At 36.3% G+C, this 25,436-nt stretch overlaps 1 protein-coding gene across 3 annotated transcripts in view; it reads left to right on the forward strand.

The window, feature by feature from the left end:
- The window catches only part of HDAC9 (histone deacetylase 9), a 911,202-nt gene that overhangs the window by 57,170 nt on the left and 828,596 nt on the right, over window positions 1-25,436 (forward strand). For 2 of the 3 annotated variants that reach the window (XM_038557033.1, XM_038557034.1), the window contains exon 2: window positions 14,075-14,193. In XM_038557033.1, the coding sequence (XP_038412961.1) occupies window positions 14,169-14,193 (25 nt within the window). In that variant the 5' untranslated portion in view covers window positions 14,075-14,168. Of the gene's footprint in view, window positions 1-12,829; window positions 12,876-14,074; window positions 14,194-25,436 lie in introns of those variants that run through there. The other variant, XM_038557035.1, reaches the window with a different exon arrangement.

The following is a 25,436-nucleotide window of genomic DNA, read 5'->3' on the forward strand; positions in this document are numbered from 1 at the left end:
ATACTTCCTTGGGTGAGATCATTTTCTGTGAACTTGGAGAGAATTGGGTTGCCTGTTTGTCAGTGGACATGTGGGAAATACATCATTGAGCATATGTTGTTTATTGTGAAATATTTCAGTAACAGAAAAATATGAACAATAAATTTAATAATAATTTAATATATATGCCTATGTGCCTGTCAGATATTTACATTTTATCCTATTTACTTCAGGACTTTTTTTTTTTAAGTTTTATTTATTTATTCATGAGAGATCAGAGAGAGAGAGAGAGAGAGAGGCAGAGACACAGGCAGAGGGAGAAGCAGGCTCCATGCAGGGAGCCTGACATGGGACTCTATCCAGGGTCTCCAGGTTAGGTCACCCTGGGCTGAAGGCGGTGCTAAGCTGCTGAGCCACCTGGGCTGCCCAGGACTTCTTGTTTTATGAAGTAAACTTTTAAGATGTATTTGAAGCACTCTGTTCGTTGCACTCACTCAAAGATAGGAGCTATTGGGGGTATGGTATTTATCATTCCTACCAATTTATTTATTCTTTAGCTATAATATATTTATTCACTAATGTTACCATGTCATTTTGTATGTTCTTGGACCTTCTACAAATGGTATGCTGTACAAATAATGTCTTGGTTATTTCACTAATTTACAGTAAACTTTGAAATGTATCGATACTGATGCATATAGCTATCGGTCCTTTATATTAATTACTATAGAGTATTCTTTTATTATATATTAGCACTGTATTCATATATTCATTGTCCTGTTGATGAACATTTAGATCATTTTCAAAATTTCTGTTCTAAATAATCTTTCTGTGAACATTTTTTTGTGATTTTGCCCAAGTAATCGCATGGGAGAATTTTCCTAGGAGAATAATTGCTGGGTCATTTATTAGTTTCCTATTGCTGCTAAAACAAATTACCCCAAACCTGCTGGCTTAAAAAAACACAAATTTATTGTCTCTCAGTTTTGGAGATTTGAAGTCTAACACAGGCTTTGATGGGTTAAATGGAAGAGGTGTTGGCAGAGCTGTATTTCTTATGGAACCCCTAGGGGAGAATCCATTTTTTGCTTTCACAGTTTGTAGAGAGTGCTCAATTTCTTTGGATTGTGGCCTCATTCCTCTGTCTTCAAAGCCAGCATTGTTGCATTTCTCTGCTATTCCATAGTCACATCTCCATCTGCCTTCTGCCTGTCTTCCACTCTTAACAACCCTTGTGAATACATCAGGCCCACCTGAATAATCAGGATAATCTCCCTATTTTAAGGTTATTTTATTAGCAAACTAAATTCTGTTTGCAACCTTTATCCCCCTTTGCTACATAAGGTAACATATTCACAGGTTCTGGGAATTAGGTCACGAACATCTTTAGGGACATCATTATTCTGCCTCCCACAGGTCATAGGTGTTATAAATCTTCCTCTTGACTACATAGTTTTGTTTCTATTCTAAGTGGTACGTGTCTAGAATATGCTCTCTGAAAGTGAAATCTCAGTTGTTTCATATCCTTGCCAACACTAGGATTATACGATTTTAAAAAGGATACCCAATTTGACGAGCATGATTGGTATCTCATTGAGCATCTTTTCATATAATCATTGGCTGCTGAAATTTTCCTTTCAGTTCATTGCCCATTCCTTTCCTTTTCCTATTCTTAAATTGTTCTTTTTTTGTTTTGGTTTGGTTTCTTACTGATTCATGGGTGTTCTTAAAATATTCCTGTTCCTAATTCTTTGTTGGCTATTTTCATTGCAATATTTTTTCCTCGATGTGATTTATCTTTACACTTTTCCAGAGTTTCTTTGATTGCACAAGGGTTTTAATTTCAAAGTTGACAAGTTCTGTCTTGTTGAAGAAATTATATCCTTCTTGAAGTCATGAAGATATTCCTTTTGATTTTTAAATGTTTGTATAACAGTAAATTGTTCATTTTAATAATTTGCTTTTTATTTACATATGTGTATCTTTCTGTATTTGTGACCTGTAGCAACACAAGTCTGATTTATTGGGTTGGCCCAGTTTTATACAGGCTGCACTTGTTGAGAACTATATAATTTAAAGGTTGATGAGTTTATGAAATTTTATTGCTACAAAGAACTTCAGGGTTAATCTAGTTTATTTTTTTATATTTTTTAAACGATTTTATTTTATTTGTTTATTCAGGAGAGGCACATAGAGAGACAGAGACATAAGCAGAGGGAGAAACAGGCTCCCTGTGGGGAGCCTGATGTGGGACTCCATCCCAGGACCCCGGAATCACTACCTGAGCCAAAGGCAGATGCTCAACCACTGAGCCACTGAGGTGCCCCCAGGGATGATCTAGTTTAAAACTGAGGTCCAGAGAGACAGGGAGCAACACTTCTAGAACTACTTGTATTGGTAGAGTCAATTGCATAGATACTGCATTATATTATCTTCGTGACTGAGGAGCACTCTGACCTTGAAGAGGAATTTTATACTACTGGTAGATAACTCTTGGAGTGAGTAAAATGGATGCTGATTTACATCCAAGAAAATGAAACATTTATATAGTAGAAATTTTCATGAGATGGCAGTAAATTATTTGTAATTATTTTTTTTTTGTCAGAAGCTAGGCATTGTTGATTACTGGTGACTGTAATGCTTATTCATCCTTCAGTGGTGAGTGCATGATTATAAAAATAACTAGACATCAGTTTTGTTGAGAATCACCTATTTCCCTCAGTGCGTATTTTCTTTTGGAACGCTTCTATCACAAACATACCTTTACCGTGGACCAAGTTCCAGAGGAAAAACTTCCTTTAACAATGTCTCTCAACTTTTCTGTCTGGGTACTCATCCACATCACTACCTGTACTGCTCTTACTCCAACTCACTGAACGTGTTTATTTTCTCAATATCACACAAGTCTCAGACTCTTTAAGCTCAGGGATAAAATTAAGTGCATTTCTGATGCCCAAAATAAGCATCTCAAGAATTTTTCACTATTTTTTTTCTTAAAGGAGTGTTGCAGAGGAACTTAAGAGTGAATGACAGTTGACAGAAGATGTGGTTGCCTGGCAACTGGCAATTTAAATAACTAGGAGCTGATATGATTTACCAACCTGATAAACAGCAAGGACTTTAATACAATTTTAAGGACTGCTACAGATGTTGCATTGAGCTATTTATATGTGTTGATCTGTCTCAGTCTATTTTAATATGTGTATGTGTATATGTGTGTGTGTGTGTGTATATATATATATATATATATACACACACATATATATATGAATATTTTTTCCTGCAGAACTGGAATATGAAAGCAAAGACTGTATCTTCCCCTATGTGACATTAATAGAAGTTGCCTGCAGTAAAATGAGTTGCTTCAGCCCCTTTGTTTTTAGGCAGATACTCCATTTCAAAGGAGGCTTTCTCACTCGGAGAAAATACACATCCTATGGATTGAGCACTGAGTTTGTTTTGAATTCTGAAATTGTATTTATATACGCAGTAATTGTTACCTTATTTTTGCAAGTTTTAGAATTTGAAACTTCTCTCCATTTTTTGAAATAGAGTAGGAATTTCTCTTTATTCTTCATAGGAATAATGAGATTTAATAAGATTGGCGCAGAGTGAGTTGGCTTAATTGATTAGTGTATATTGTTAATGGGATCAAGTCTCTTGATCCTGTCATGAGCCATTTAGCTTCATTAGCAGGTGAATCTTCATCTTTGTTAAAGGCAACCTTCCTGACCCCCAGTGGATGTCTTTCACACAGTTCTTCAAAGAGGTGATGGAAAAGCTGCAACCCATCAGCAATAATAGTATAACAATCCAGAGTACCCCCTCCTGGCAGGAGTCAGCACTGTCATTTTGTATATAAAGAACATGATGTACTTGAGAAGCAGTCTGTATAAAATTCTGTCATCTTTTAGGGAATGGAATGTGCTACATAAAACAACTACCAACATCCTGTTACTAGCACAGAGCTTGAGATAACTTTGAGGATTATTTTAATACTGAAAATAATTTATGGTATGGGAATACAAAAATAGATCATTTTAATCATGAAATAGTTGAAGGACATAACAAGGTAATTTTAAAATTGTTTCTTGAAGCTATTTACAATTTACTGAGGTGTTAGGACTTAGGAAATTTCCTGGGAAGGACATTTTTGCCAACAGTGCATGTTTCAATCACATTCAGTACCCTAAAGCTGTGTGCCACCTCTGCCATGGTACCTTCTCCCTTCTATCTCAGTACAATGAAAGCTCCTTTCAAATCCCTGTAGCACGTGCCCTGTCCTGTTCCTCTTAAGAAATAATACCTATGAGGGCTGCAGTTTTACAATTCCAGTGGCACTTTGCAATGCAGAGACCCTGAATATCATAATGGTATCTTACATTGGTTGAGACTGTGCTAAGTATTTTAAATATATTGTTTTTTTTTTGTCCCTACAAGTGAGTCTTAGAGTCAGCAACTTACTGGTGAGCAAACTGAAGGTCATAGTAGTAAAATAATTTGCCTGTGAGAATAAAATAAGAAAATCAGCGAGGTGGAATTTACATTAAGGTCATTCAGACTATAAAGCCAGTGCACTTTTTCACTGTGTTACTCTCTCTCTCTCTCTGTTTTGTTATTTTGTTTCTTTAATTGTTCATATATTCAGTGGTTCTCATATTTTGGCTCAGTTAAGAATCATTGTGGAAGCTTGTTAAAACATTGTTTCTGGGCCTTTGTCCCAAAGATTCTAATCTAGGAGGTTCTTAGATCAGTGCCAAGTATCTGAATCTGCATTTTCAGGGTAGTCCTTGGATCACACTATGAGAGATCCTTGGTGTGAAATCTGTGAGGCAAGAACTCTCCGAGCTACCCTCTGGGCTCCATATTGAACATTCCTAGTGAATATTATGTTCAAGCATAGTTAAAACTATTGCTCTTATGCTATATTTGGTGCACAAAGTTTCATAGCATGAACCTGGGTTGATCTTAATCTGAATATAAATGGTAGGTTTGTGTCAGTTAGAAAAGTCAGTAATAATTGGTAGGGTAAAGTTCAAAGAACAAGGTATTTGATGCAATGATTTCTTTCTTTACTTTTTAAAAAATATTTATTTTGGAGACAGAGAGAGGGAGAGAGAGAGAGAACACAAGCATAAGCCGGGGGTGGGGGGGGGGGCAGAGGGAGAAGCAGACTCTCTGCTGAGCAGCTAGTCTGATGTGGAGCTCCATCCCAGGGATCATGTCCTGAGCTGAAGGCATATGTTTAACTGACTGAGCCACCCTGGTGCCCTGTGATGATTTATTTCTTGCATATCAGTGTATTCTGGAAATTGACAGGTATCCTAAGATACAAGTGTGTGTTCAAAGGAAGTCTCTGTAGAGAAAGAAAAAGCATGGGCAAGAAAAGAACCAGAGAGGGATGCAATTGAGATAAATCTTAGGTATAAACTATAGTTCTTTGGGAAGAGATAAGAAGGCAGTGAGATGGGAGATTGGTTCAATTCATTAGTTAAGGGAGAGTTCTTCAGAAAAAGATCAATGAAGTAAATGACCTGTTCAATTGGAAGATTCTAGAGAAGACTAGTAGAAAAGAGAGTGAAAGAGAAATGGGGAGTAAAAGGCATCAGTGACAGCGTGGGTATTGATTGGGGAGGTAGCCCATGCACCTGCCATCTTTTGCAGCACAAGCAGCAGCCCTTGTGGCTCAAGGAGTATCTCGTTTCCCTTCTTCATTGTGTAGGAATGCTGCTGTTGTCATTTCCACCCCTCAGGAAGTGACTGTCTGTGTCTGGAGATATGTGTTGGCTGGCTTGAAATCGAAATGACCAACAGCAATAGATAGAACAGTGAGTAAAATGATTAGTGAAATCCTCCTCAAGATAGGAGGAGAGGCCTTAGTGTCTACTGAAATTCCTAAGGTGATCTGTTAAAACAAAAGTTCTTTATGGAAGGATTTATACAGTGCTTGGGGAGTGTACTTCCTGTTTCTTTTCAGATTTCTACAAAGTGATAATTGTCCCTGTTTTTTGATATTCTTATGCTTTCCTTTCCATCAATACTCAAGAAGTGATTTAAAAAATGTATTAGTAACATCAGTCAGTGAAAGATTAGGGTAAACAGGGTATATTCACAAGCGAACAGTGGCACACTGTATTTCCATAGAATGCACATTTGCTTTCTAAAAGAAAGAAGCAAAGAAAGGAGAAAAGCTTTAGTAATTAGATCCCTGTTGTAACCCTAGTGGAGTGAGAAAGATTAATAGCTGTGCCGCAGAACTTGTTCTAGGGTGAGAAGCACTGTGTATCACAGTTTCCTCCTGGGATGGAGCTTGGCCTGAAGTACAACACAATTTCTATACTAATAATGATAATAATAGTCAACATTTTTGTGCACTTTCTCCTTACCGATTATTTTACATTTATTTTTTCCAAGCCTCACAATGACCTGGTGAGTTAAATAATTCATGTTTAAGCATCTGAGGCTCAGAGAGGTTAATTGACTTCCATACCACCCAGCTAGTGAGACATGTTACATGGGCAATTTGCTGCATGAAGGGATTATCAGATCTTCAAGAGGTAGGTTGTAGCATTAAAGAAATCACAGACATTTAAAAAAATGTATTCAATATTGAAGTTTGGAAAAGAGAACTATGTCAATCTAAATTGCAGCAATGGATAAAGGTCTTTTGTATTTGGCTAGCTGATCATACCCGTGCCTCCACACTAGCAAGGGAGTAGACCGGGAGCCAGGTTCTTTTAAGCATGCTTGATCGGGCAGTTTTCTGCAGGGAAGGTTATAGTGTAAGAGTTACAAAGCCCTCCTGCTGCCCAGGTATCAGAGGTTGTCTGTTACAAGTTCCTTCACTTCGACTATTACTCCTTTTCACAATTCTATTTTGGACTTCTGTCTCGTGTGTATTTACAGGTAGACAAAGCTCTTTTTCTAACAACCCCTTTGCCGTGACTGAAAAGGAGCCTTGTATGTCCTGCAGTTTCTGGGTATTGTGATTCTAGTTTTAAACTCAAACTGATGATAATGGTGGCTGTGACTCCCTATTCCCTATTGTCCAAGGAGGGAAGTTGCGGGTAGGGGCTTTCAAAGATGATCCAATAAAAATTGGTGCAGTAAGAGTTTTTGATAAATGGTTTTCGTTATATAGAAGCCATTTAGGATATGACTTGGATACTGGAGTCCCTGGGGCTATGCTCAGTGTTTTAAAAAACAAGACTTGCTAAGAACAGGTCTATTTTATTAGTGCAGGTACTGTAGTTGGCAGAACAACTTCTTATGAAATGAAATAACCAGCAGACCACTTCTGATTGTGTTAGGTATTTTTAGATGTTACCATTGAGTTATATTTATAGTATAGACTACTGAATTCCATCTTAAATATGCAAAATATATGCATAACTAACCTCCCAAGCTGCGTTCCCTGCTCTATATTACACCTACATTGTAGCCTGTGCTTAAATGGCTCTCCTAAAAGTCTTAGAATGGATCTTATTATTTACTTTTAAAATGTGAGCACAGAGCATGCATGTGACATGTGTAGCCCTCTGGGTGACATATTCTGTTCTTAGCTGTGCTCAAAGGTGAAGTCAGCAAACATCTGGCAACCAGGTGGGGAGCGAAGCCAGTAGTCTTGTGTAGGTAACTGCCCAGGGACCAGAATGAGCCAACAGAGGTTGATTTGCCAGTCTTTATTAGTCTTTGGTGATTTGGAGCACTGGGTGGCTGCTGTGGTATTAGGTGAAGTTAAATCATTGACTGTATCATTGGTGTGGCTCTCATTGTGTCCATAGGTTTCCCAGTCTCCGGAGTCTCCAGGGTCCTATTGCTTAAGACAATTTAAATACTGTCAGGAGCATTATTTGCACAATCCTGCTTCTGTTCTTCTTACTTGAAGGGGAATAAGTATCCTTAAGTCTCTGTATCCCATTCTCTTGTGTCTTGATGAATAGTGGTTTGCTTATTTTGATATAATCATGGAGTTTATAGAGCTTGTCTAAAAAAGAAATGGATTTCCCTGAGAGGAGAAAAAGCTGAGGCTAATAAGGTGAGAAGCAGAACTCTTCCAATAATCTGAGAAATCGCTTCAATTGAAAAGCCTAGAAAATGGCGGTATCTTGGATAACATAATTCACACGCAAATTTGTTTTTCAGTGTGTGGTGCCTTCCCCTGATCCATGAAGGCATTCACCCCATCTCCTTCTGCTCTTCCTAGGAGGTGGCCCAAACTATAGAGTACTTTTTTTGGACCCAAATCAAAGGACTATGTTCTAGTCCTTTAGAACTCAGTACTAAAACACTGGGTAAATGATTCTGCCTGAAAGGCAACTACAGATTCATTAGTTTACTCCTTCCCCTTTGTTGACTTATTTATCAAGAATTTATTGTGTACCTACATGTTCCAGGTACTATGCTGGGTGTAGGGATTACTGAGATCAATACAATACAATCTCTGAACTGAGGAACATAGTCTTATGGTGGATAAAAGTACTTGACTAACATAAGAAGGGTTATTATCTAACACAAGGGGTATTATTCCAAGTATGGTACAAGACGCAGTGGGAGGGTATATAAAGAAAGGAAGCTGACCTTTCACTTGGAGTGGTTGGTTAAGAATTCTCATTGAAGATGGTTTTAAAAGAATTTGAGCTGGGAGGTAGTAAAGTGGTGATGGTATCCTTTGCAGAAAGAGATACGATCTCCCTCTGCCCCTTCCCCCACTTGGCGCTGGTGCTGTCTTTCAAATACATACACACATACATACATACATATATACATACTTAGAAGAAAGATCAATAATTAAGCTAAGACAGCATTCATTGTAATGAAAGGAGGGCCCAGATATGAAAGATATTTTTAAGACAGTGTACTGGCTTTGATGATTATTTGTGAGAAATGCAAGAATCAAGAAGTGAAATATAATCTAAGGTTTCCAAAATGGATAATGGAATGTCTTGTATGCACTCAATAAGAATTTGTTGAATTGAGTAGAATGTTAAGAGTAATTTTCCTGTGTTTTCCTTTAAGGACGAAATTTTGGCAGAATTTTGCATTCTGAGGCAAGAGAGAGAGGTCGAATGATATTCAGTGCACTGGCACAGTAGGCTTATCTGACCAATAAAATCTCTTACAGTAGATTAACAAATTGAGTCAGCCCATGGAGCTTAACTCTTTAGAGGAATTGGGGCTAATGGTTCTATCTAAGAAGAAAAGGCCTGTGGATGAATGTGAATGGCTTTGTAGACTGAGCTGTGTGTTACAACTTGCTCTATGTCTGGGAAAGATATTTTAGAGATGCATGGTTTTTGTTAGCTACGTAATTACAAAAACATTGTTTTCTTAGTGATACATTGTCCAAAATAATACCAATTGTCCACAAGGGAAAAAGAAACTCTAGTAAGAAGCTCAGACCATAGTTAAAAAAAAAAACAAGAAAAGATTGTGGTAGGACTATGAAGTCCAAATCTAAGGAAATGAAAGCTTGTACTGTGAGAATTCATGTAGACATTCATTCAAAATTTTTTGTTTTATTGTTTTTGTTTGACTGGGTTCAGTCTATTCAATGTCTAGATAGGTTCCTTAGTAAAGGAGACTTGTTACTTAATGAGTCATTATTGAAATTGTGATGACTAGGTAGACACAGTCTTGATATTTAAGCAGCTCTGCTAAAGTGGTGTGTAATTCATCGTGATGCTACAGAGTACAGTAGGCTAAAAGTCAAAAGACCAGCCCCCTTCCATTTTACCACCTGCATGGATGTGAACAAATCCCTGAAACTCTCAAGCTTCAAATTCCTCATCTATATAGTAGGAATGATAATGGCTTATCAGGGGCACCTGGGTGGCTTGGCATTGAGTGTCTGCCTTTGGCTTGGGTCATGATCCCAGGATCTTGGGATCAAGTCCCGCATGGGGTTCCCCACAGGGAGCCTGCTTCTCCCTCTGCCTGTGTCTCTGCCTATGTCTCTGCCTCTCTCTGTTTCTCTCATGAATAAATAACTGAAATATTTAAAAAAATGGCTTATCAGTATATGTCAAAGGGCTGTTGTGAAGATCAGAGGAGGAAATCCTTGTGCAAATTTTCTATGTTTTACAACCTTCTGCTGATTTGCCATGTGATTGCTATGGAATAGGCCATGGAGATGGAATGGCTAAAGGACCTATGGCAACAACCCCACAATGATGTTAATGAGAGCATTGTGGGTTTGGGCGATATAATGTCTTAGTGTCCTTTCTTACCCTGGCAGCATGGGCAAGCTAAGACATTGCAAGGTGTCACCCCCTTGGACTGTTGAACTGTTCTGTATCCCAGTATATTATGGCAGTGCAGTAACTTATGTGTAGGCAGTTGACCAACTTGTAGTCAGAACTGATCTTTTTCTTTTTTTTAAAGAGTTTATTTATTTATTCATGAAAGACACACATACAGAGAAAGAGAGAGCGGGGGCGGGGGGCAGAGACACAGGCAGAGGGAGAAGCAGGCTCCATCAGGGAGCCTGATGTGGGACTTGACCCCGGGATTCCAGGATCATGCCCTGGGCTGAAGGCAGGTGCTAAACTGCTGAGCCACCCAGAGATTCCCAGAACTGATCTTTTTCAAGCAAGACTTCTAGTCCCTTATTGTGGATTCGCGTAGCTCAAGGAATATATTTAGGAACCAAAGTAGCTATTCTTGGATCTCAATAGGTAAAAGATTCATAGCAGCAATTTTGCTCTTGCTGTGCCTGTGTTTATCTCCTTAAATGTTCATGTATATATTTTTACAGCATGGACAAATCAATGTGCAAATTAATTGAAACTATTAATTGAAGGCAAATATATTTCCATATCTGCTTAGATAATCTGTACCCCCAATCAACATTACTTGCTTTTTTTTTTTTTCCTTTTTTAAATTTATCTGCTCACTTGAAGGCTAGTTTCCTATTATTTTTACATCAGGCTTATTGTAAGAATGACTAATGTTCTAAGAGAAAATTCCCCCATTCTAAGAAAATAGTCTGTTTCTCTGCAGCTCATTTGGATAAAGAAGTGGGAGAAGATTTAAGAATAAATAGCCCATTCGCATTGACAGATGTTCCCCTACTGACCTCTCTTTCTTTTCCAAGCAGCTAGAAACTGTCTTAATTTGTGTAAAATTCTGTTATCAGTTTTGTCCCTGAAATGTGTGAACAGGGCTGTTAATCTGTTTGTTGGCCACGAGAAAAGAGAAATTTATGTAGCTGATGATGTGCATGTGTGTGTACACACACATATACACACATGTGATGCATGTATCAGTAGAGGGTCGATACTCCTGAAACATTTTAGGATAGATTTTTAAAATGACCATAGTTCAATTACGCAGCTCTAGTTGTCATCATAATTTTGGTTTAATGTGGCTCATTGGGAATGGAGATGCAATAAACAGAAACTAGAGTGTATCAACATATAAATGAATATTAATTTTCTTTTTACAGTTTTCAGATAACAAGGCTTTCATAATATTAGAAGAATATGTCATGATTAGGCAGTTATTAAAAAGGCTGAATGGCAGAGAGGAGTTTACATTTTAAATTTTTTTTTAATTTTTTAAATTTATTTATGATAGTCATACAGAGAGAGAGAGAGGGGCAGAGACACAGGCAGAGGGAGAAGCAGGCTCCATGCACCGGGAGCCTGACCTGGGATTCGATCCCAGGTCTCCAGGATCGCGCCCTGGGCCAAAGGCAGGCACCAAACCGCTGCGCCACCCAGGGATCCCAGAGTTTACATTTTAAGTAGTTATTTACTGGTATTTTGGTAGCCAAATTCATATTTCCATATGAGATTCATTTTGCAAGTCAGGTCTAAAGCTTTGAAGGCAAAACCCACCAATGTGCAACTAGCCATGAATCAGCATGTCATGGACATTTGTTATGTATGTTTGTGGAAATAAATGGCAGGTGTGTGGAAATAGAGACTTTTTTAAATTTTAGACTTATGGATAGGTAGTAAAACTTTGGCTTTAGTATTATTATCACAATTAAACCATTGGAGATTACTGGTTAAATTTAGTTGTATTTGTACATATACAAGTATTAATTGAACAAAGTGACATTATAGATTAAAAAGAATTTTTTAAACACAGAGTAACTCAGCCCCTGATGAAAGACATCTCAGTATTACTTCACTTACATACTCTTACAATTTCCTGTGTCTTACTTTTTGTTATTCATAATTTAAAATCAAATTGTGCATTGAGAATCAAGAATGTATCAAGAGCATTTATGAAATATGTCAGACTGCAATGTAAAAAGTAAAAATGCCCAAATCCTCAGACTCCATATTAATTTTAAAGCCTATAAAATTCAAATCTCATTCAATTTGTTTTGATTTTGTTTTACTATCTTTTAATTATGTAGTGGATCATAGATATCTCATTTTTCTCACTCATAAAGGGAAGGGAGACAGAGCACCTGAGCTCAGTGGTTGAGAGTCTGCCTTTGGCTCCGGTCATGATCCCAGGGTCCTGGGATCAAGTCCCACATCAGGCTTCCCACAGAGAGACTGCTCCTTCCTCTGCCTATGTCTCTGCCTGACATATTTATTTATGAATGAATAAGTAAATAAGATCTTTTAAAAAAAAAAACAAGGGAGGTGTGAGTTACAAGCATCTATTAGCAAGGTTGATGTGAAAATGGCATTACATATGGTGATACATCTAAAAGTACTCTGTGACTCCAAAGAATTATGCATATGGTTTTATTACTTTAAAATATGACAATGACACCTTTTCATGTAGAAGTCAATGTCAGTATGCCTCTGCTGATACAGAAATTCAGAAGTTTTCTGCTTTTCATTTTTCATCTTTTTTTGTAGACATTGCTTTCTCATCAACATGGAAATTAAGATTCTTAAAATAATGCTGATCAGTATAATTAAGTACAAGTAAGTATAAAATAAGCACATCAGTATAATTTTTGAAGATTTATAAAAGTATACATTTTATTGTTACTATATTTTAATATTTTTCTAGGACCAAAGGTAAGATGAGAAGTAGTAGCCTGCTGAACTGATGACTCTTGCTTAACTGTTTTAGGAAGTAGTCTATTTCTATGTAGAGACCTTCTGAAGTATGCTAGGTATTCTTGGTGATGTTACATAGTTCTTCAAAGGAAATATGTATTTATATCCTGCTTTATACATTTGGGCAAAAATAGTAATAACACTTTCAAGATACTGATGGGAAAATGAGTCCCAATAAATATGTTGGATTCTCAAGATAAAGAGAAGTACAATTCTCAGCGTTACAGCATTCTCTCTATAAAAATAGTGCAATTGGGATGTACTATTTTAGTAAGAAACTCATTAAGTGCAACTTTAAAAGCTTCTTCTTCCTCTTCTTTTTTTAAACTTTGACATTCCAGTAAACTGTGAGGAAAATGTCCTTCCATTTGCTTTTCCTTTGCTGAAGTGTCTAGAAGTGAGAGTACATTCAAATTAAAAGCAGAAAGTCCCTTAAATTCCTTTCAAGAAGTCCATCCCGTAAGTGCCACTCCTTGAAAGACTATGGCTGTTATCACTTTTGGCTGGAACAAGACTGCAAAAGATTGCAAGAAGAAATGGAAATTATAGTAGAGGATTTCTGTCACTCTGATAGTTTATGGCCTATTTGTTCCTTATTTTAGTCCATTAATTTTTTTTTTCACTAAGAACTCCTGTCTCTAACAAGGAGAACTTTGACAGTGATATTTGAGCATACTATGTAATGAGACACTTACATCCAAATTTCAAAAAATATTTTTAATTTCTATAATAATAACAGCAAACAAATTATAGTGAACAAAAAACAGGAAACTATAATTTTGTGAACGGCTTTCTTCCTCACAGATTGCTTCCACACCTATCATATTATTTGGTGTTCACGATATTTCTGTGCTTTAAGCATGACTGGTCAATTTGCTCTTTTTTGGGTGAGGACTTAAGACACCAGTGAGGTTGATATGACTGCTGCAGAGGCCCACAGTCCCCCTGTGGCTGAGCTCAGATGCAAAGCCAGTTCTGTCTCTTCCTGTGGCTTGACATAACCTGTATCATACACCTTTTCTTCTTCTTCTTCTTCTTCTTTTTTTTTTTTAACATTCTAGGTTTCACCTCTACCAGCTCCTCCGGGACCAACATTGACAGCTGAAGGAAGGTTGTGAATTTGTATCCCATCCTATTCATCCTTCTCCAGATTCCATGATGAGCTCTCCAGTGCAGCCTGGTCAGTCTGATTCCTTCTTAAACTATTTGCAGATTTTATATGAAAGATGTTGCTTTGTGTTGCTTGAAAGCAAGCAGTTGAAGTAATGAAAGGACTTTTTTGTCTGACAAAGATTGATATAATGAATTTTGAATTTTGTATTCTATAACTAATCTTCGATTACATAACCTGGTTTGCTTTCCAGGCACTAATTTCATTTGCATTGTTATCTGAGCACTAGACTTTAATCCTTCTGCTGCTAATGTAGCATTTGGATTAAATTTTGTGACATTATTAATATTTATTAAATATGACATAGGTATCTAATTCACAGGCATGGTCTTTCTGACCTAATATGTGTCTGTATGCTCTTAAATTGTGCTGTGGGGTTTGGAAATCAGCTTGTGGATTTACACCTTCTCTCTTTGACACACAGGAAGGATATTTCTCCTCCCTGGCCTTCTTTGCTGCCACTTCTGTTTCCTATATACCTATTTAATAATAATCTCAGCACCTGCTTCCTCTGAGTCTAGTGTAATATGTGGCTCATAGTGTTGTGATCAGCAGAGCCAACACCCATTCCTGCAGGAACAGGGTGTCACTTTTGGAACAAACATAATTCAAGTCTACGAATGATGGAGTAGGGTCCGATATCACGTTAATCATGGACAAATTTTAAAAGAATTTTCTGCATGGATCATTAAAGGATAATTTGTTTCTATGCATTCTTTAAAAAATCCTTTTGTCATATTGATATCCTTGAGTTATCCAACTCCTGAGGTTGGATCTAGTATAATATTATATTCAGGATTTACAAAAGGAAATTTTTGCCAAGATTTTCACCCTGTGAGTGCCACACCCAGATCAGCTGCCCAGATATTCCACTGTCTCATCAACCTTTCCTCACATCCTCAATAGTCTGCCTGCCAACTTGTATGTTGAATGTAGAGCTGGACATCATTGTAGGATAGAATTATGACTGTTGCTTCTAAGTGACGTAGTAAAGATATTTCAGAGGTTTTAGTTACAGTCATTATTTATAATGGGCATTGTCATCTGAATAAACAGATGAAGAGTTAGTTACCTAGGTTTCTTATCTCTGAGTCCCTGTAGTCCAGTGGTTCTCAAACTTTAGCATACATTACCATCACTGGGAGGGCTTGTTAAAAATTAACCACATCCCCAAAGTTTTTGATTCTGTAAGTCTGGCGTGTGGCTGAAGAATTACAAATTGCCCCAGATGATGTTACTTTTACCTGGAGACTACACTTTGGGAACCACTGGTCTAGACTGCTATATTTGCTCCTTCACCTGCTCCTCCCTGCCCCATCTCATCCCACAGACAGCCCTGTGTGTGAATAACATTGCTCATCACAGTTATAGTATACTATTATTATCCTTTCTGTTAGGATGAATTTAACATCATGTTTGCGTTTTATATTTGTATATATTGCATTTTAAATATATATTTATTTATTTTGAATTTAATGTTTCAGAATTGCATAATTTAAGAAAGGCATTTTATTTAGAACCATCATAGTCAAACATTTTCTTCTTTAATTGGAATGTATTGGTATCATTAAAAATCATACAAAAATCAATAGGAATTAAGAAAAACGAGAGACTCGTAACTATAGGAAACAAACAGTGTTGCTGGAGGGGATGCGAGTGAGGGGATGGAGTAACAGTGAGGGGCATTAAGGAGGGCACAAGTTGTGATGAACACTGGGTGTTTTATGCAACTGGTGAAGTAGTGAACACTACATCTGAAACTAATGTACTATATGTTGGCTAATTGAATTTAAAAGAATTCATACAAAGAAGAAAAAACCAGTAGGAATAAATTGGCTGAGTACAAAAGTGGCAGATAACTTCCTCCATTTCTGGAAATCATTGTCTAGAACTCATATAGAGGTTTGTCTTTAATTCTCTACACCAATAAAAATTGTCATGTCCATTTATTCTCCACTGATCTCTATCATCTCTTCCTTGTATTGTTTGTTTACTTCCCACCCTGACTTTACGGAAGAGTGACGGGGCAGGTTGAATGATGAGAAAATAGAATTTATGGCAGTGACAACAGCTGTATCCAAATGAAACATTTGAAACAGCAACTTTACCAGGATATGTAATTTTGAAATGGACATAAAATGCAGCTGCCATCATGGCTAATGAAGGATAAAACTATATAGGAACAATTTGGATCCAGATTATAATTAAACTCAATTTATGAAACTCACTTTTAAGTAGTGCAAGTGTAGCAATTTCAGAGTTTATGTGGTTTTTATTTAGCATCTTTCTAAAACCTGGACCCACTTGTTTTTAATGAAAAACACATAATCCCATTAATGACACTATATGTAAGTGGTTGGATTCCCAGTTTGGGCCATCAAAGCCTATTTAAAGGTAACTAGCTTACAATGAATACAGGAACCTTAGGTAAGGAAGAGAATCAGTACAATGTAATATGAAATATTTAAAAACGTTATATGCTTAAAGAAAACTGTACCAAATAGCAGGAAGATAAACAGGTGAAAAATTTCATACTTAATGTAAACTATGGGTACCTTAGAGAATTTCTCAGGTAGCTCCATATTACATCTAATTTCATTCTAAAAGTAGTATTTTTTTGGAAAGTTGCTGCAAGGGTGATACCACTACTAGTTTTCTCATCTTATGTGGGGAGCAGAGTGAGATTTTTGTTGCTGTTGAGATAATTGCTTAAGAGGTTAAGTATACCAGTATACTGGTAAAGTATAGAAATGTGTATATATAAGGAGGTAATGGCCAGAAGGAACACTTACTGAACTTTGTGTGGTAAAAGAAAGAAGGAAAACAGAGTGCATGTACCTAACTCCTCCTGAGGGAGAAGAAACAGGCATGATTAAAGGGGATCCGAAGTTAAATAGAAGTTTGTCTACCCAGCATAGATTATTGGTTGTGTAATAAGTGGATGTAAATCCTTGCTTCCAGGTGCATCTAGAGAAGGAGGGAATAGTATGATACTGTTGGTAATAGTATCAACTTTTTTTTAAAAGATTTTATTTATTTATTTATTTATGAGAAACACACACACACACACACACACACACACACAGGCAGACACACAGGCAGAGGGAGAAGCAGGCTCCATGCAGGGAGCCTGATGTGCAACTCGATCCCGGGTCTCCAGGATCGCGCCCTGGGCTGAAGGTGGCGCTAAACCGCTAAGTCACCAGGGCTGCCCAGTATCAACTCTTTATACTCAAGATGATAACAGCTTGTAGCATTTTTTTAAAAACTCAGAGCATCTATAGGTAAATGTATTATAATACATAAGATGAACAAATACATTGAACTCCAAAAAAAAGTAAAGTAAAATAATACCAAATACTTGGATTAATTCCATGTATATCTGATACTGGCTCACAACTAGTAATATTTGACAGTTGAAATCAGGATACCCTTTCCCCTAAGAATATTGACTTTATAAAATGAAAAGATCTTTTGAGGCTGCTGTTTTAATGAGTAAGTTCTTGCCAGCCATGATCTTTGTTCAGTTATGAGAAGGGAAAAAGTGGGTGATAAATGAGACAACTACTGAGTTAAGTTCATTTGACTTTAGAATCATTAAAATTTCCTTGTGTACTCTACTTTAAGTGCTCTGCTCTATTGAAAGCAGCATACAGAGGTCTTAATTCTGTTTGGGAAGTTTTTATGAATGAAATTTGAATTGAGGAAAGTCATGGCAAATGGGCCAGGTGGGTGGGAGTCTTTTGTATTTATTAAAATGCAAACTATGATCAGAGACCTGAAATGCACTTTGCATATGTAAAATAAAATGTTCTGGTCATAAACATGAAAACATTTTTCTGCTATTATTAGCCTGTATTTTATGGTGCCATATATGTTCTTTGGTGAGAAATAACCTAATCTTTTGACTTAGAAAAAGTGTTTTTCTTACATCTCCTTTTAAAAAAAAAAAAGCTATCTAAAAAGAGACTTAAATTGGCCTGAGGCAATCACCATCCATTTGTTTTGCTTTTGTTCTGCAAAGGGCTCTAAGGAGTTATTGTGCACCAGAAAAATAGACTCACTCCAGTTATTCCAGAAATTCTTTAATAGTCAGGGCTTTGGACAGAGTATTTATGTTTGTCTTGAAAATTGGTTCGGGGATAGTGTGAATTCTTGTTTTCCCCATAAAACTTCTCCATCCATGTTCAATTATAGTTGATATCAAGTACTAAATATTACTGTCTTGATCATGTATTCAGTCAAACAATAAGTGCTGATTTTTGAATATAGAATTCACTGGTTTTTATTTTAATCTCGGTGCCTCAGTAATGTTCTAAGTTAGAGCATTGAGTGTTGCTTTGGGGCAGCAAGGAGCCTGAATGGAGGGAAGACTGTCTGGATAAGATTGGCAGCTAACTGCTGCAGTTGGGATAGTCTTTCAAAGCTCATTAAGCATTTTGTGCCAGGCCGTGTGTTATTCAGGGGGCGCAGAGAGTACTAAATTATGGTTTCTACCTTGATGAACAGCACCCTTTAGTGGAGGCATAGAAGAGTAAGTAGTTTGGCCCATTCAGTGTATTAAGTCTTTTTATAAATATAGGAGCAGAAACTAATTTCTTCTGTATAGCAGTATGAATGCAATTTCTAGTAATTAATTTTTTTATCAGGATTGTTAAATCTCTGAAGGAAAGACTTCAGGGCTCGTCTAATCTGGAGTTTCCAAACATGTCAGATAATAAAATCACTGGGGGCTCTTGTTATAAATACAGATTCTCAGATTCCTCCCCTAAAGAGAATTATGCGGTCAACTTGGGTGGGGGGGGGGGCGGGTACTAGATACCAGATTGCATAGTGCTCTTCACCATGACTTGCAAAGTGAAGAAATGTTTTTTAATCTAACAAGCCCTAGAATTTCTCATGTTGAGACTCTAGAAAAACAGAAAATATATCATTAAATCCTATCTGAATATAGGTGTTTCTCCTTGAGCTAATATATAACTGAGTTATTTTGCTTTCTGCTAAATGAAAAGCTAGTGCTATTGAAAATTAGAAGAGATTATAAGATGTGGGGAAATTCTTGTGGTTTATATGAATTCTCCGCTGTCTAGGCCATCCTGTTTTTATGCAGAGGTGACCCAAGGATATTCTTATAGATAGAGTACATTTCCTCCTCCCCAACCCCAGACTCAAAACTGATTTCTACTTATTTTAACCCAGATCAGATTTTTAGTATGATCCCAAGAATATAGAAAACATAATTTGAGCCTGGGCATTTTTAAGAGTAAATAAATTAGGCTGCCTCAACCATAGAATGATTCCAGCATGACTTTTACTTTTGATGAATCTAATTATATAATGCATTTTTGACAAAAATGTAACCAAAGGAATTTTTGAAACATAGACTGCAGTGTGCAGTTTGCCTCTTGTTACTGGAAATGCTGTGGCCTTGTGGGCATGTAGGTGAGTTTGGATAGTAGAGTTGCTATAGCTCTTGCAAAGTCTTGTAACATTAGTATTCAAAGCCCATTGCATAAAGGAACTAATTTCTCTTTTCTTCACCATTATGAGAACACTTAGAACAATTACTCCACCCATATGGAGTGACAGAACCAGGCTTATAGAATCAGAAGTTAAAGGTTTGTGGGAAGATCTTCTCTTCTCTTTCTTTTCTCATTGGCAAATCTCAGGCAAAAGTTAATTGAGTTTTCCCTTCATGCCTCCGTTTTGCTAAGCAGCCGCATTCTCTTACAGAAATGTAGTAGATTTAACTAATGATCAAAAAGTTCTTTGAAATAGAGATTGTTACGGAAATGCTAAGTAGTATAAACAATTTGAGGGCAAGCATTAATAAAAGCTTCACTGCAAGCATTTTTACAGAGGACTAATAAAAGTTTCACGGTTCAATTAATACAGCACAACATTGGGTTTTCTAGAAGCATATGGGGCCCAGAAGGCCTGCCCCTGTTTTTAAAATTTACGAACTCTTTAATGATTCACCACTTTTACTCCAGTGCATTACCCACTGTGGTGCCATTTAATCCTTAAGTAGGAAACTTAAAACCAGGACAAAGCTACAAACAAATACAAAAATGTCCAAGTGGGTATTTTCTCTTCAGTTTGTTAATAATATGTTACCATAGAAAATTAATGGTAAATGAAATAGAGTCATAGGACAAATCAAGTAGGTTATGGCTTCCCCAGATGAATCTGACCAGTTGGCTTTTTAATGAAATACAGGTCAAATCTCATTGCAGTAAGCTCTGTGTAACTAAAATATTTTCAGGCTCCCAGCTAATTATTTATTTCAAGTTGTATTCAAGAAAAATAGTCTAAGATAATCAAATAAATCAGTCTCTTGAAGTTTTGCAACTGAATTTGACCAGAGTATAGTATTGGTGGGAAATAAGGAATGTTAAATGTATTAAATATTATTTTGGATTTTCTTTTACTACTTTAACTTCATAGTTAACTGACTCATTCTTTTGCTATTGCTAAGTCAAAACTTCTCAAGCTGATATTCAAGTTTGAAACATAAACCAGAGAGAGCATTTTATTCTCCCATTTCCTGAGGGACAGTGCTTTAAAAATGAGGTGCAAATCTTTTACCAAAATGTTCAGTTTAAATTCATTTTGCACATTTAATTCTCAACTTTTACTTTTTACAATTAATTTTGGTGGGTAACTCAGTTTATATAATTCTTATTGTATTCATTATTTTAACACTACCAAAAGACCCCCATAATGTAGTTCAGACAGAAAAGAAGGTTATTTCTTCCTCATGTAGAGACCAAAAAGACTTTCCTAAGTGGCAGGCTGGTCTTTTTCTGGTGGCTGTTCAGGCTCCGGGCAGTTTCTGACTTGTGACTTGTCTTTCTTCTGCTTTTGGATTCTAAGGTCAATCTACATCTCTACATCAAGCTGATGGAAGAAGTAGGTTTATATAGGACACTTCCATAGGCATACTCACATTTCTTTGGGTAGAATTTAGTCACATGACCACACCTGACTACAAAGGAGGCTGGGGAAAGTAGTCTAGCAGTGGACCAGAAAGAGGAGGAAACAGGTTTGGTGAATAGTTGGCCAATCTCTACCACAATTGTCTTGAATACACCTTGTTATACCTGGTAGTGCAAATATAGTATTGCTTACAAGAGGTAGGTAGGAGTATTTCATAATGTACTCTTGACTAAACCAATTATTAAAGAATTAAGTAAGGTTCTTTTAAAGACATAGAAACACAGTGAATTTAGGGAGATGCAGCTTATCTACATTTTCTTTCTTTCTTTCTTTTTTTACTTATCTACATTTTCTAAGAGATGCTTAAGGAACCCTTTCTTTATGAATTGTGTGAAATAGTGAAGCAGTGTAGCTATTAGAAAACTCAAGTTCTTGTTGTTAGTGGAAACTTTCCAGAAAATTGGAATAATATGTATAATGTAGAATATTATCTGTCCTTAATTAGTGTATAAAAGTCATATCAGTGGCAGGTGAAGGCTGTGTGCCAAAAAAAAAGTCATGTCACTTTATCTTAGATTATAGTTAAGCATATGCCGAGGAAAGTGTAATTTAATATTCACAATTCTTAAGTTTGCTCTTTATTGCATATTGGCATCACATTTTTTAACACTTTTGTAGTTTCAAATATTTTGATGAAAATCTAGGTCAAATAGTGGTTGATAAACACTTGTTTTATACGGATCTTTTCATGAACGTAATTATAAAACAATGCTAGATTTTAGTTTTTGAAGATCCAGGAGCAATTATTAATACCTTGACAAAGCACACGGAGGGCCTTTTGTTTATAAACAATATGTGGACTTTTACAGAATTTTCTTTTTCTATGCATAATTTAGGGTTTCCTGTTAATAATGGCCAAGTTGTGTGTGTGTGTGTGTGTGTGTGTGTGTGTGTGTGTACACCTATGTGTGAGATTGTTTTGCAATGCAATAATAAGTCTCAGGGAATACAGAGGTATGTAGGACCATATAAACTCCACTAAATACTCAAATTCTTTACTTTCTGTGGTTTTCTGTTTATTTAATTTTTATCTGTTATCTTTTAAGAATGTCAATACAGCAGTCTTCCCCATATAATTTATATAATTTATTGCTTCTAATTTGTTGTCGGGTTAGAAAACAAAGAACTGTGTTAAATAAAATCATTAGTGAGATAAGAATAAATTCAGTAAGTTCTGAAGAAATGCACAAAGTTCTCTTATGAACAAAATATGTTTTTGTTCTTTTTTCTTACATGTTTCAATTACATTTTAATTGTCTTCAATCCCTCTTATTTTCTTGGTTCTTTCTGTCTTTGTTATATAGATTTATGAAATTCTGAGTTTCTAATAGGTGAGCCATTATAATGCCTTTGATTTTGTCATGCTTATCCTTACAAATTATAATCAATACCTTTTATCCATGCATGTCTCATGTGTGGATTTTTAAGTTGCTTCAGAGTTACTTTAATACCCAAAAAGAAAGACTCATGACTTAATTTATTGGTGAGTATTTCCTTAAGGTCTTATATTGATTTACAGAGAGTAGAAGTCTGAGGCAATCTGTGAAGTTTTTTTAAGTCTTTTTTCATGATAACTTTCCGGCATGTGATTATATAAAGCTCTTTCCTCTTGTGATAGATGGTTGCTCCTTAGTTAATACCTTTTCTCCAAGACTCTTACCTTCCAAGAAGGCTTTCTCTTTATATTGATATTATAGTTCCACTGGCACCTGGCCTGGCTGGGGAATTTCCTTTGAAGTTGGAATTTGCCCTAATAATTTTGCCCTCTTTGGAATTCTGTGAGTCCTAAGAGAGGGCAGATAATCACAGGGGCACCTATGCAGGCACTTATCTTTTAACTTTCATTTAAGAGGAAGTGGTTCTTTAGAAAGAAATGCTGAAATGACATAGGAACAAATTATTAAGAAAACCCAGTTAGTGGGTTCGGATTCTCTGGGAATATAAGCATGTTTAACAAAAGCTGGTGAAACCTGGGTCTTTTGTTACGGGAAAGGCTGTTTGATTACCTTACCTCTATTTTTCTGATTTTGAGATTCTGAGTGCTTTCTGCAGATCTAAGACTGCTGTACAAATAGACAAAACCAGAACTTTATCTTGAACCTCGCTTTTTAGAATGTCTATGTGGTAGGATGAAATATAGGAAGTCATTATAGTTACTTGTTTGGTATGTCACTGGAATCTCAAAAGTCTACCCAGTGTGTTCATGGACATGGACATTTGGGGACTGTTACTATCATTCAGGGAGTACTGTCTGTTAATAAATTATTAACCCAGTGATTGTGAAATCATTCTTTCTGAAAACTTGTCTGCTCTCATTTTATATTGTATTAAAAGAAATATAATTAGGGAATATTTTGAAAACTACTTTAAGAGAATAAAAGCACAAAGCTATGAATTTTTTTGGGGTGGTTTTTAATGTTATTTTTGAATGTATCTGTATCTTTGTGCCATTAATATGGTGCTTCATTTTTAATGGAGAACTTAATATATCTTATTTTGGCTTTATGTTTAAAGTGAAACAACAAATTAGAAAACAGATTTTAAAGGTAATAGTATTTTAGTGAAAGGATCCAGAAATTAGTAGAAAAAGTCAGGAAGCCAATTATAGAAAGAGGAAAAATAATACATACCATAACTTGCGTTGGATAATGTGTGCTATCAAATCTCTAAATTTCAATAAAATATGTCAAAGTAGAGTTCATTTTCCCTTCTGTTGGGAGAACTGATAATCCGCCTACCCATCTGCCTTCTTACCTTTCTTAGTTTTCTTTCTTTCTTTATCTTTTATCCTGCCTAACTCCAAAAAGATTTGGGTTTTATATAATTAGGTTTTTTATATAATTAGTTTTAAAAAATAAAATACATGAGAATGAAAGGAAAGAAAGGAAGGGAGATTGGATAAAGCAAATGCCCTTGGTACATACATATACTCAAGTTCTGTAAAGTTGCTAGGAAGGAACAGATTTCGCTCTGAACTTCTTGGTGGGAGGTCTGTTTTCTACTATGAGATTATTCCTCCTTTAGGTTAAGTGATGAAGTCTCTGCACTGTTTGAGAAATGTCAGAGACTCTCCATACAACCTCTCCCTGAGGTATACAAGGACCCTATATCCTTTCCTGTTTGTCTTTCTTTTCCTCATGAATAAACCATGAGTCTGTTTTGGTCACCACATGGAATTGTGTGCCTTCCCTGCTTTCCTGCCTGCAGACCTTTGAATGCAACTTTCTCACTGTTGGGAGTGCCTTCCCCTTCATACTGCTACCCCTTCACTTTGTTATTTATGATTATTTATTGTTCAAGGCATGACTCTATTTCATTCTTCTGTGAAGCTCTCCGGGGTGATTCTGGGCTCCTGTGACATCTGTTACCTCATTGAATATGGAGCTTATCTCCTAGAGGTGGGGGTTTACTAACTCATAGCTTAGTAATAAACTAAGCTTTTTGAAAACAAAAGACCTCTTTCTAAGATCTTTTAAAATATAAAATAAAAAAATTGGTTATTTTACTCATGGTTGCTTGATTAGTTAGCTGATATGTTGTCTAGCACATAAAAGGAGCCAAATAAGTAAAGAATAAAGGATATTTTGCTGATGCACTATCTTTGGAGGGAGGGGAAGGAGTCGAAAATACCTGAGCAAAATGAAGCTGCTTGATCTTGGTAGTAAATCATGTCCCTTCCCTTTATTTCTTCTTGTTTGTTGACCTTTTTTTCATTTTACTTCTTCATGATGGTTTTGAGCTGTTCTTTTGACTGTTTAGGTGCTACCCACTGAAATGCTTTTGTCTTTCTAGGGTGGCTTCCCTATTAGTTGAACAATGAACATGGCAATAGGGTGGTTATTGTTTGTGAGACCTGTAGCTACCTGCAGAGCTGCCTTAGCTAGCAGTGATCGAGGCTGACCTCTCAGCCTTTTGCCTTTTAGTAACTTGGACCTCTCCTTGTTCCAGTACTTAGAAACTACCTCCCACCCGATTAAAAATACACATTGTAGTTAAGAATAGAGGAGAGAGTAAAAGGATTTGGAATTGTGGTTAAGCGGCAAATTGTTTTAAGTTAGAATTCATTGGTCCTACATCATTTAAACTTTTAAAAATTAATGCATTTTTTGCAGACTGTATGATTAGCAATAATGTTTTTTATGCACTAATTTCCGAGGACCTTCAGTGAAATATGTATAAAGGAAAACAGCTGCTTTAAAATTTATGACATTTCAATCTATATATGTTTTCAGTTCTTCTCATGTAAAAGGAAC

Source organism: Canis lupus, chromosome 14 (genome assembly GCF_011100685.1).
Source record: "Canis lupus familiaris isolate Mischka breed German Shepherd chromosome 14, alternate assembly UU_Cfam_GSD_1.0, whole genome shotgun sequence".
NCBI lineage: Eukaryota > Metazoa > Chordata > Mammalia > Carnivora > Canidae > Canis > Canis lupus.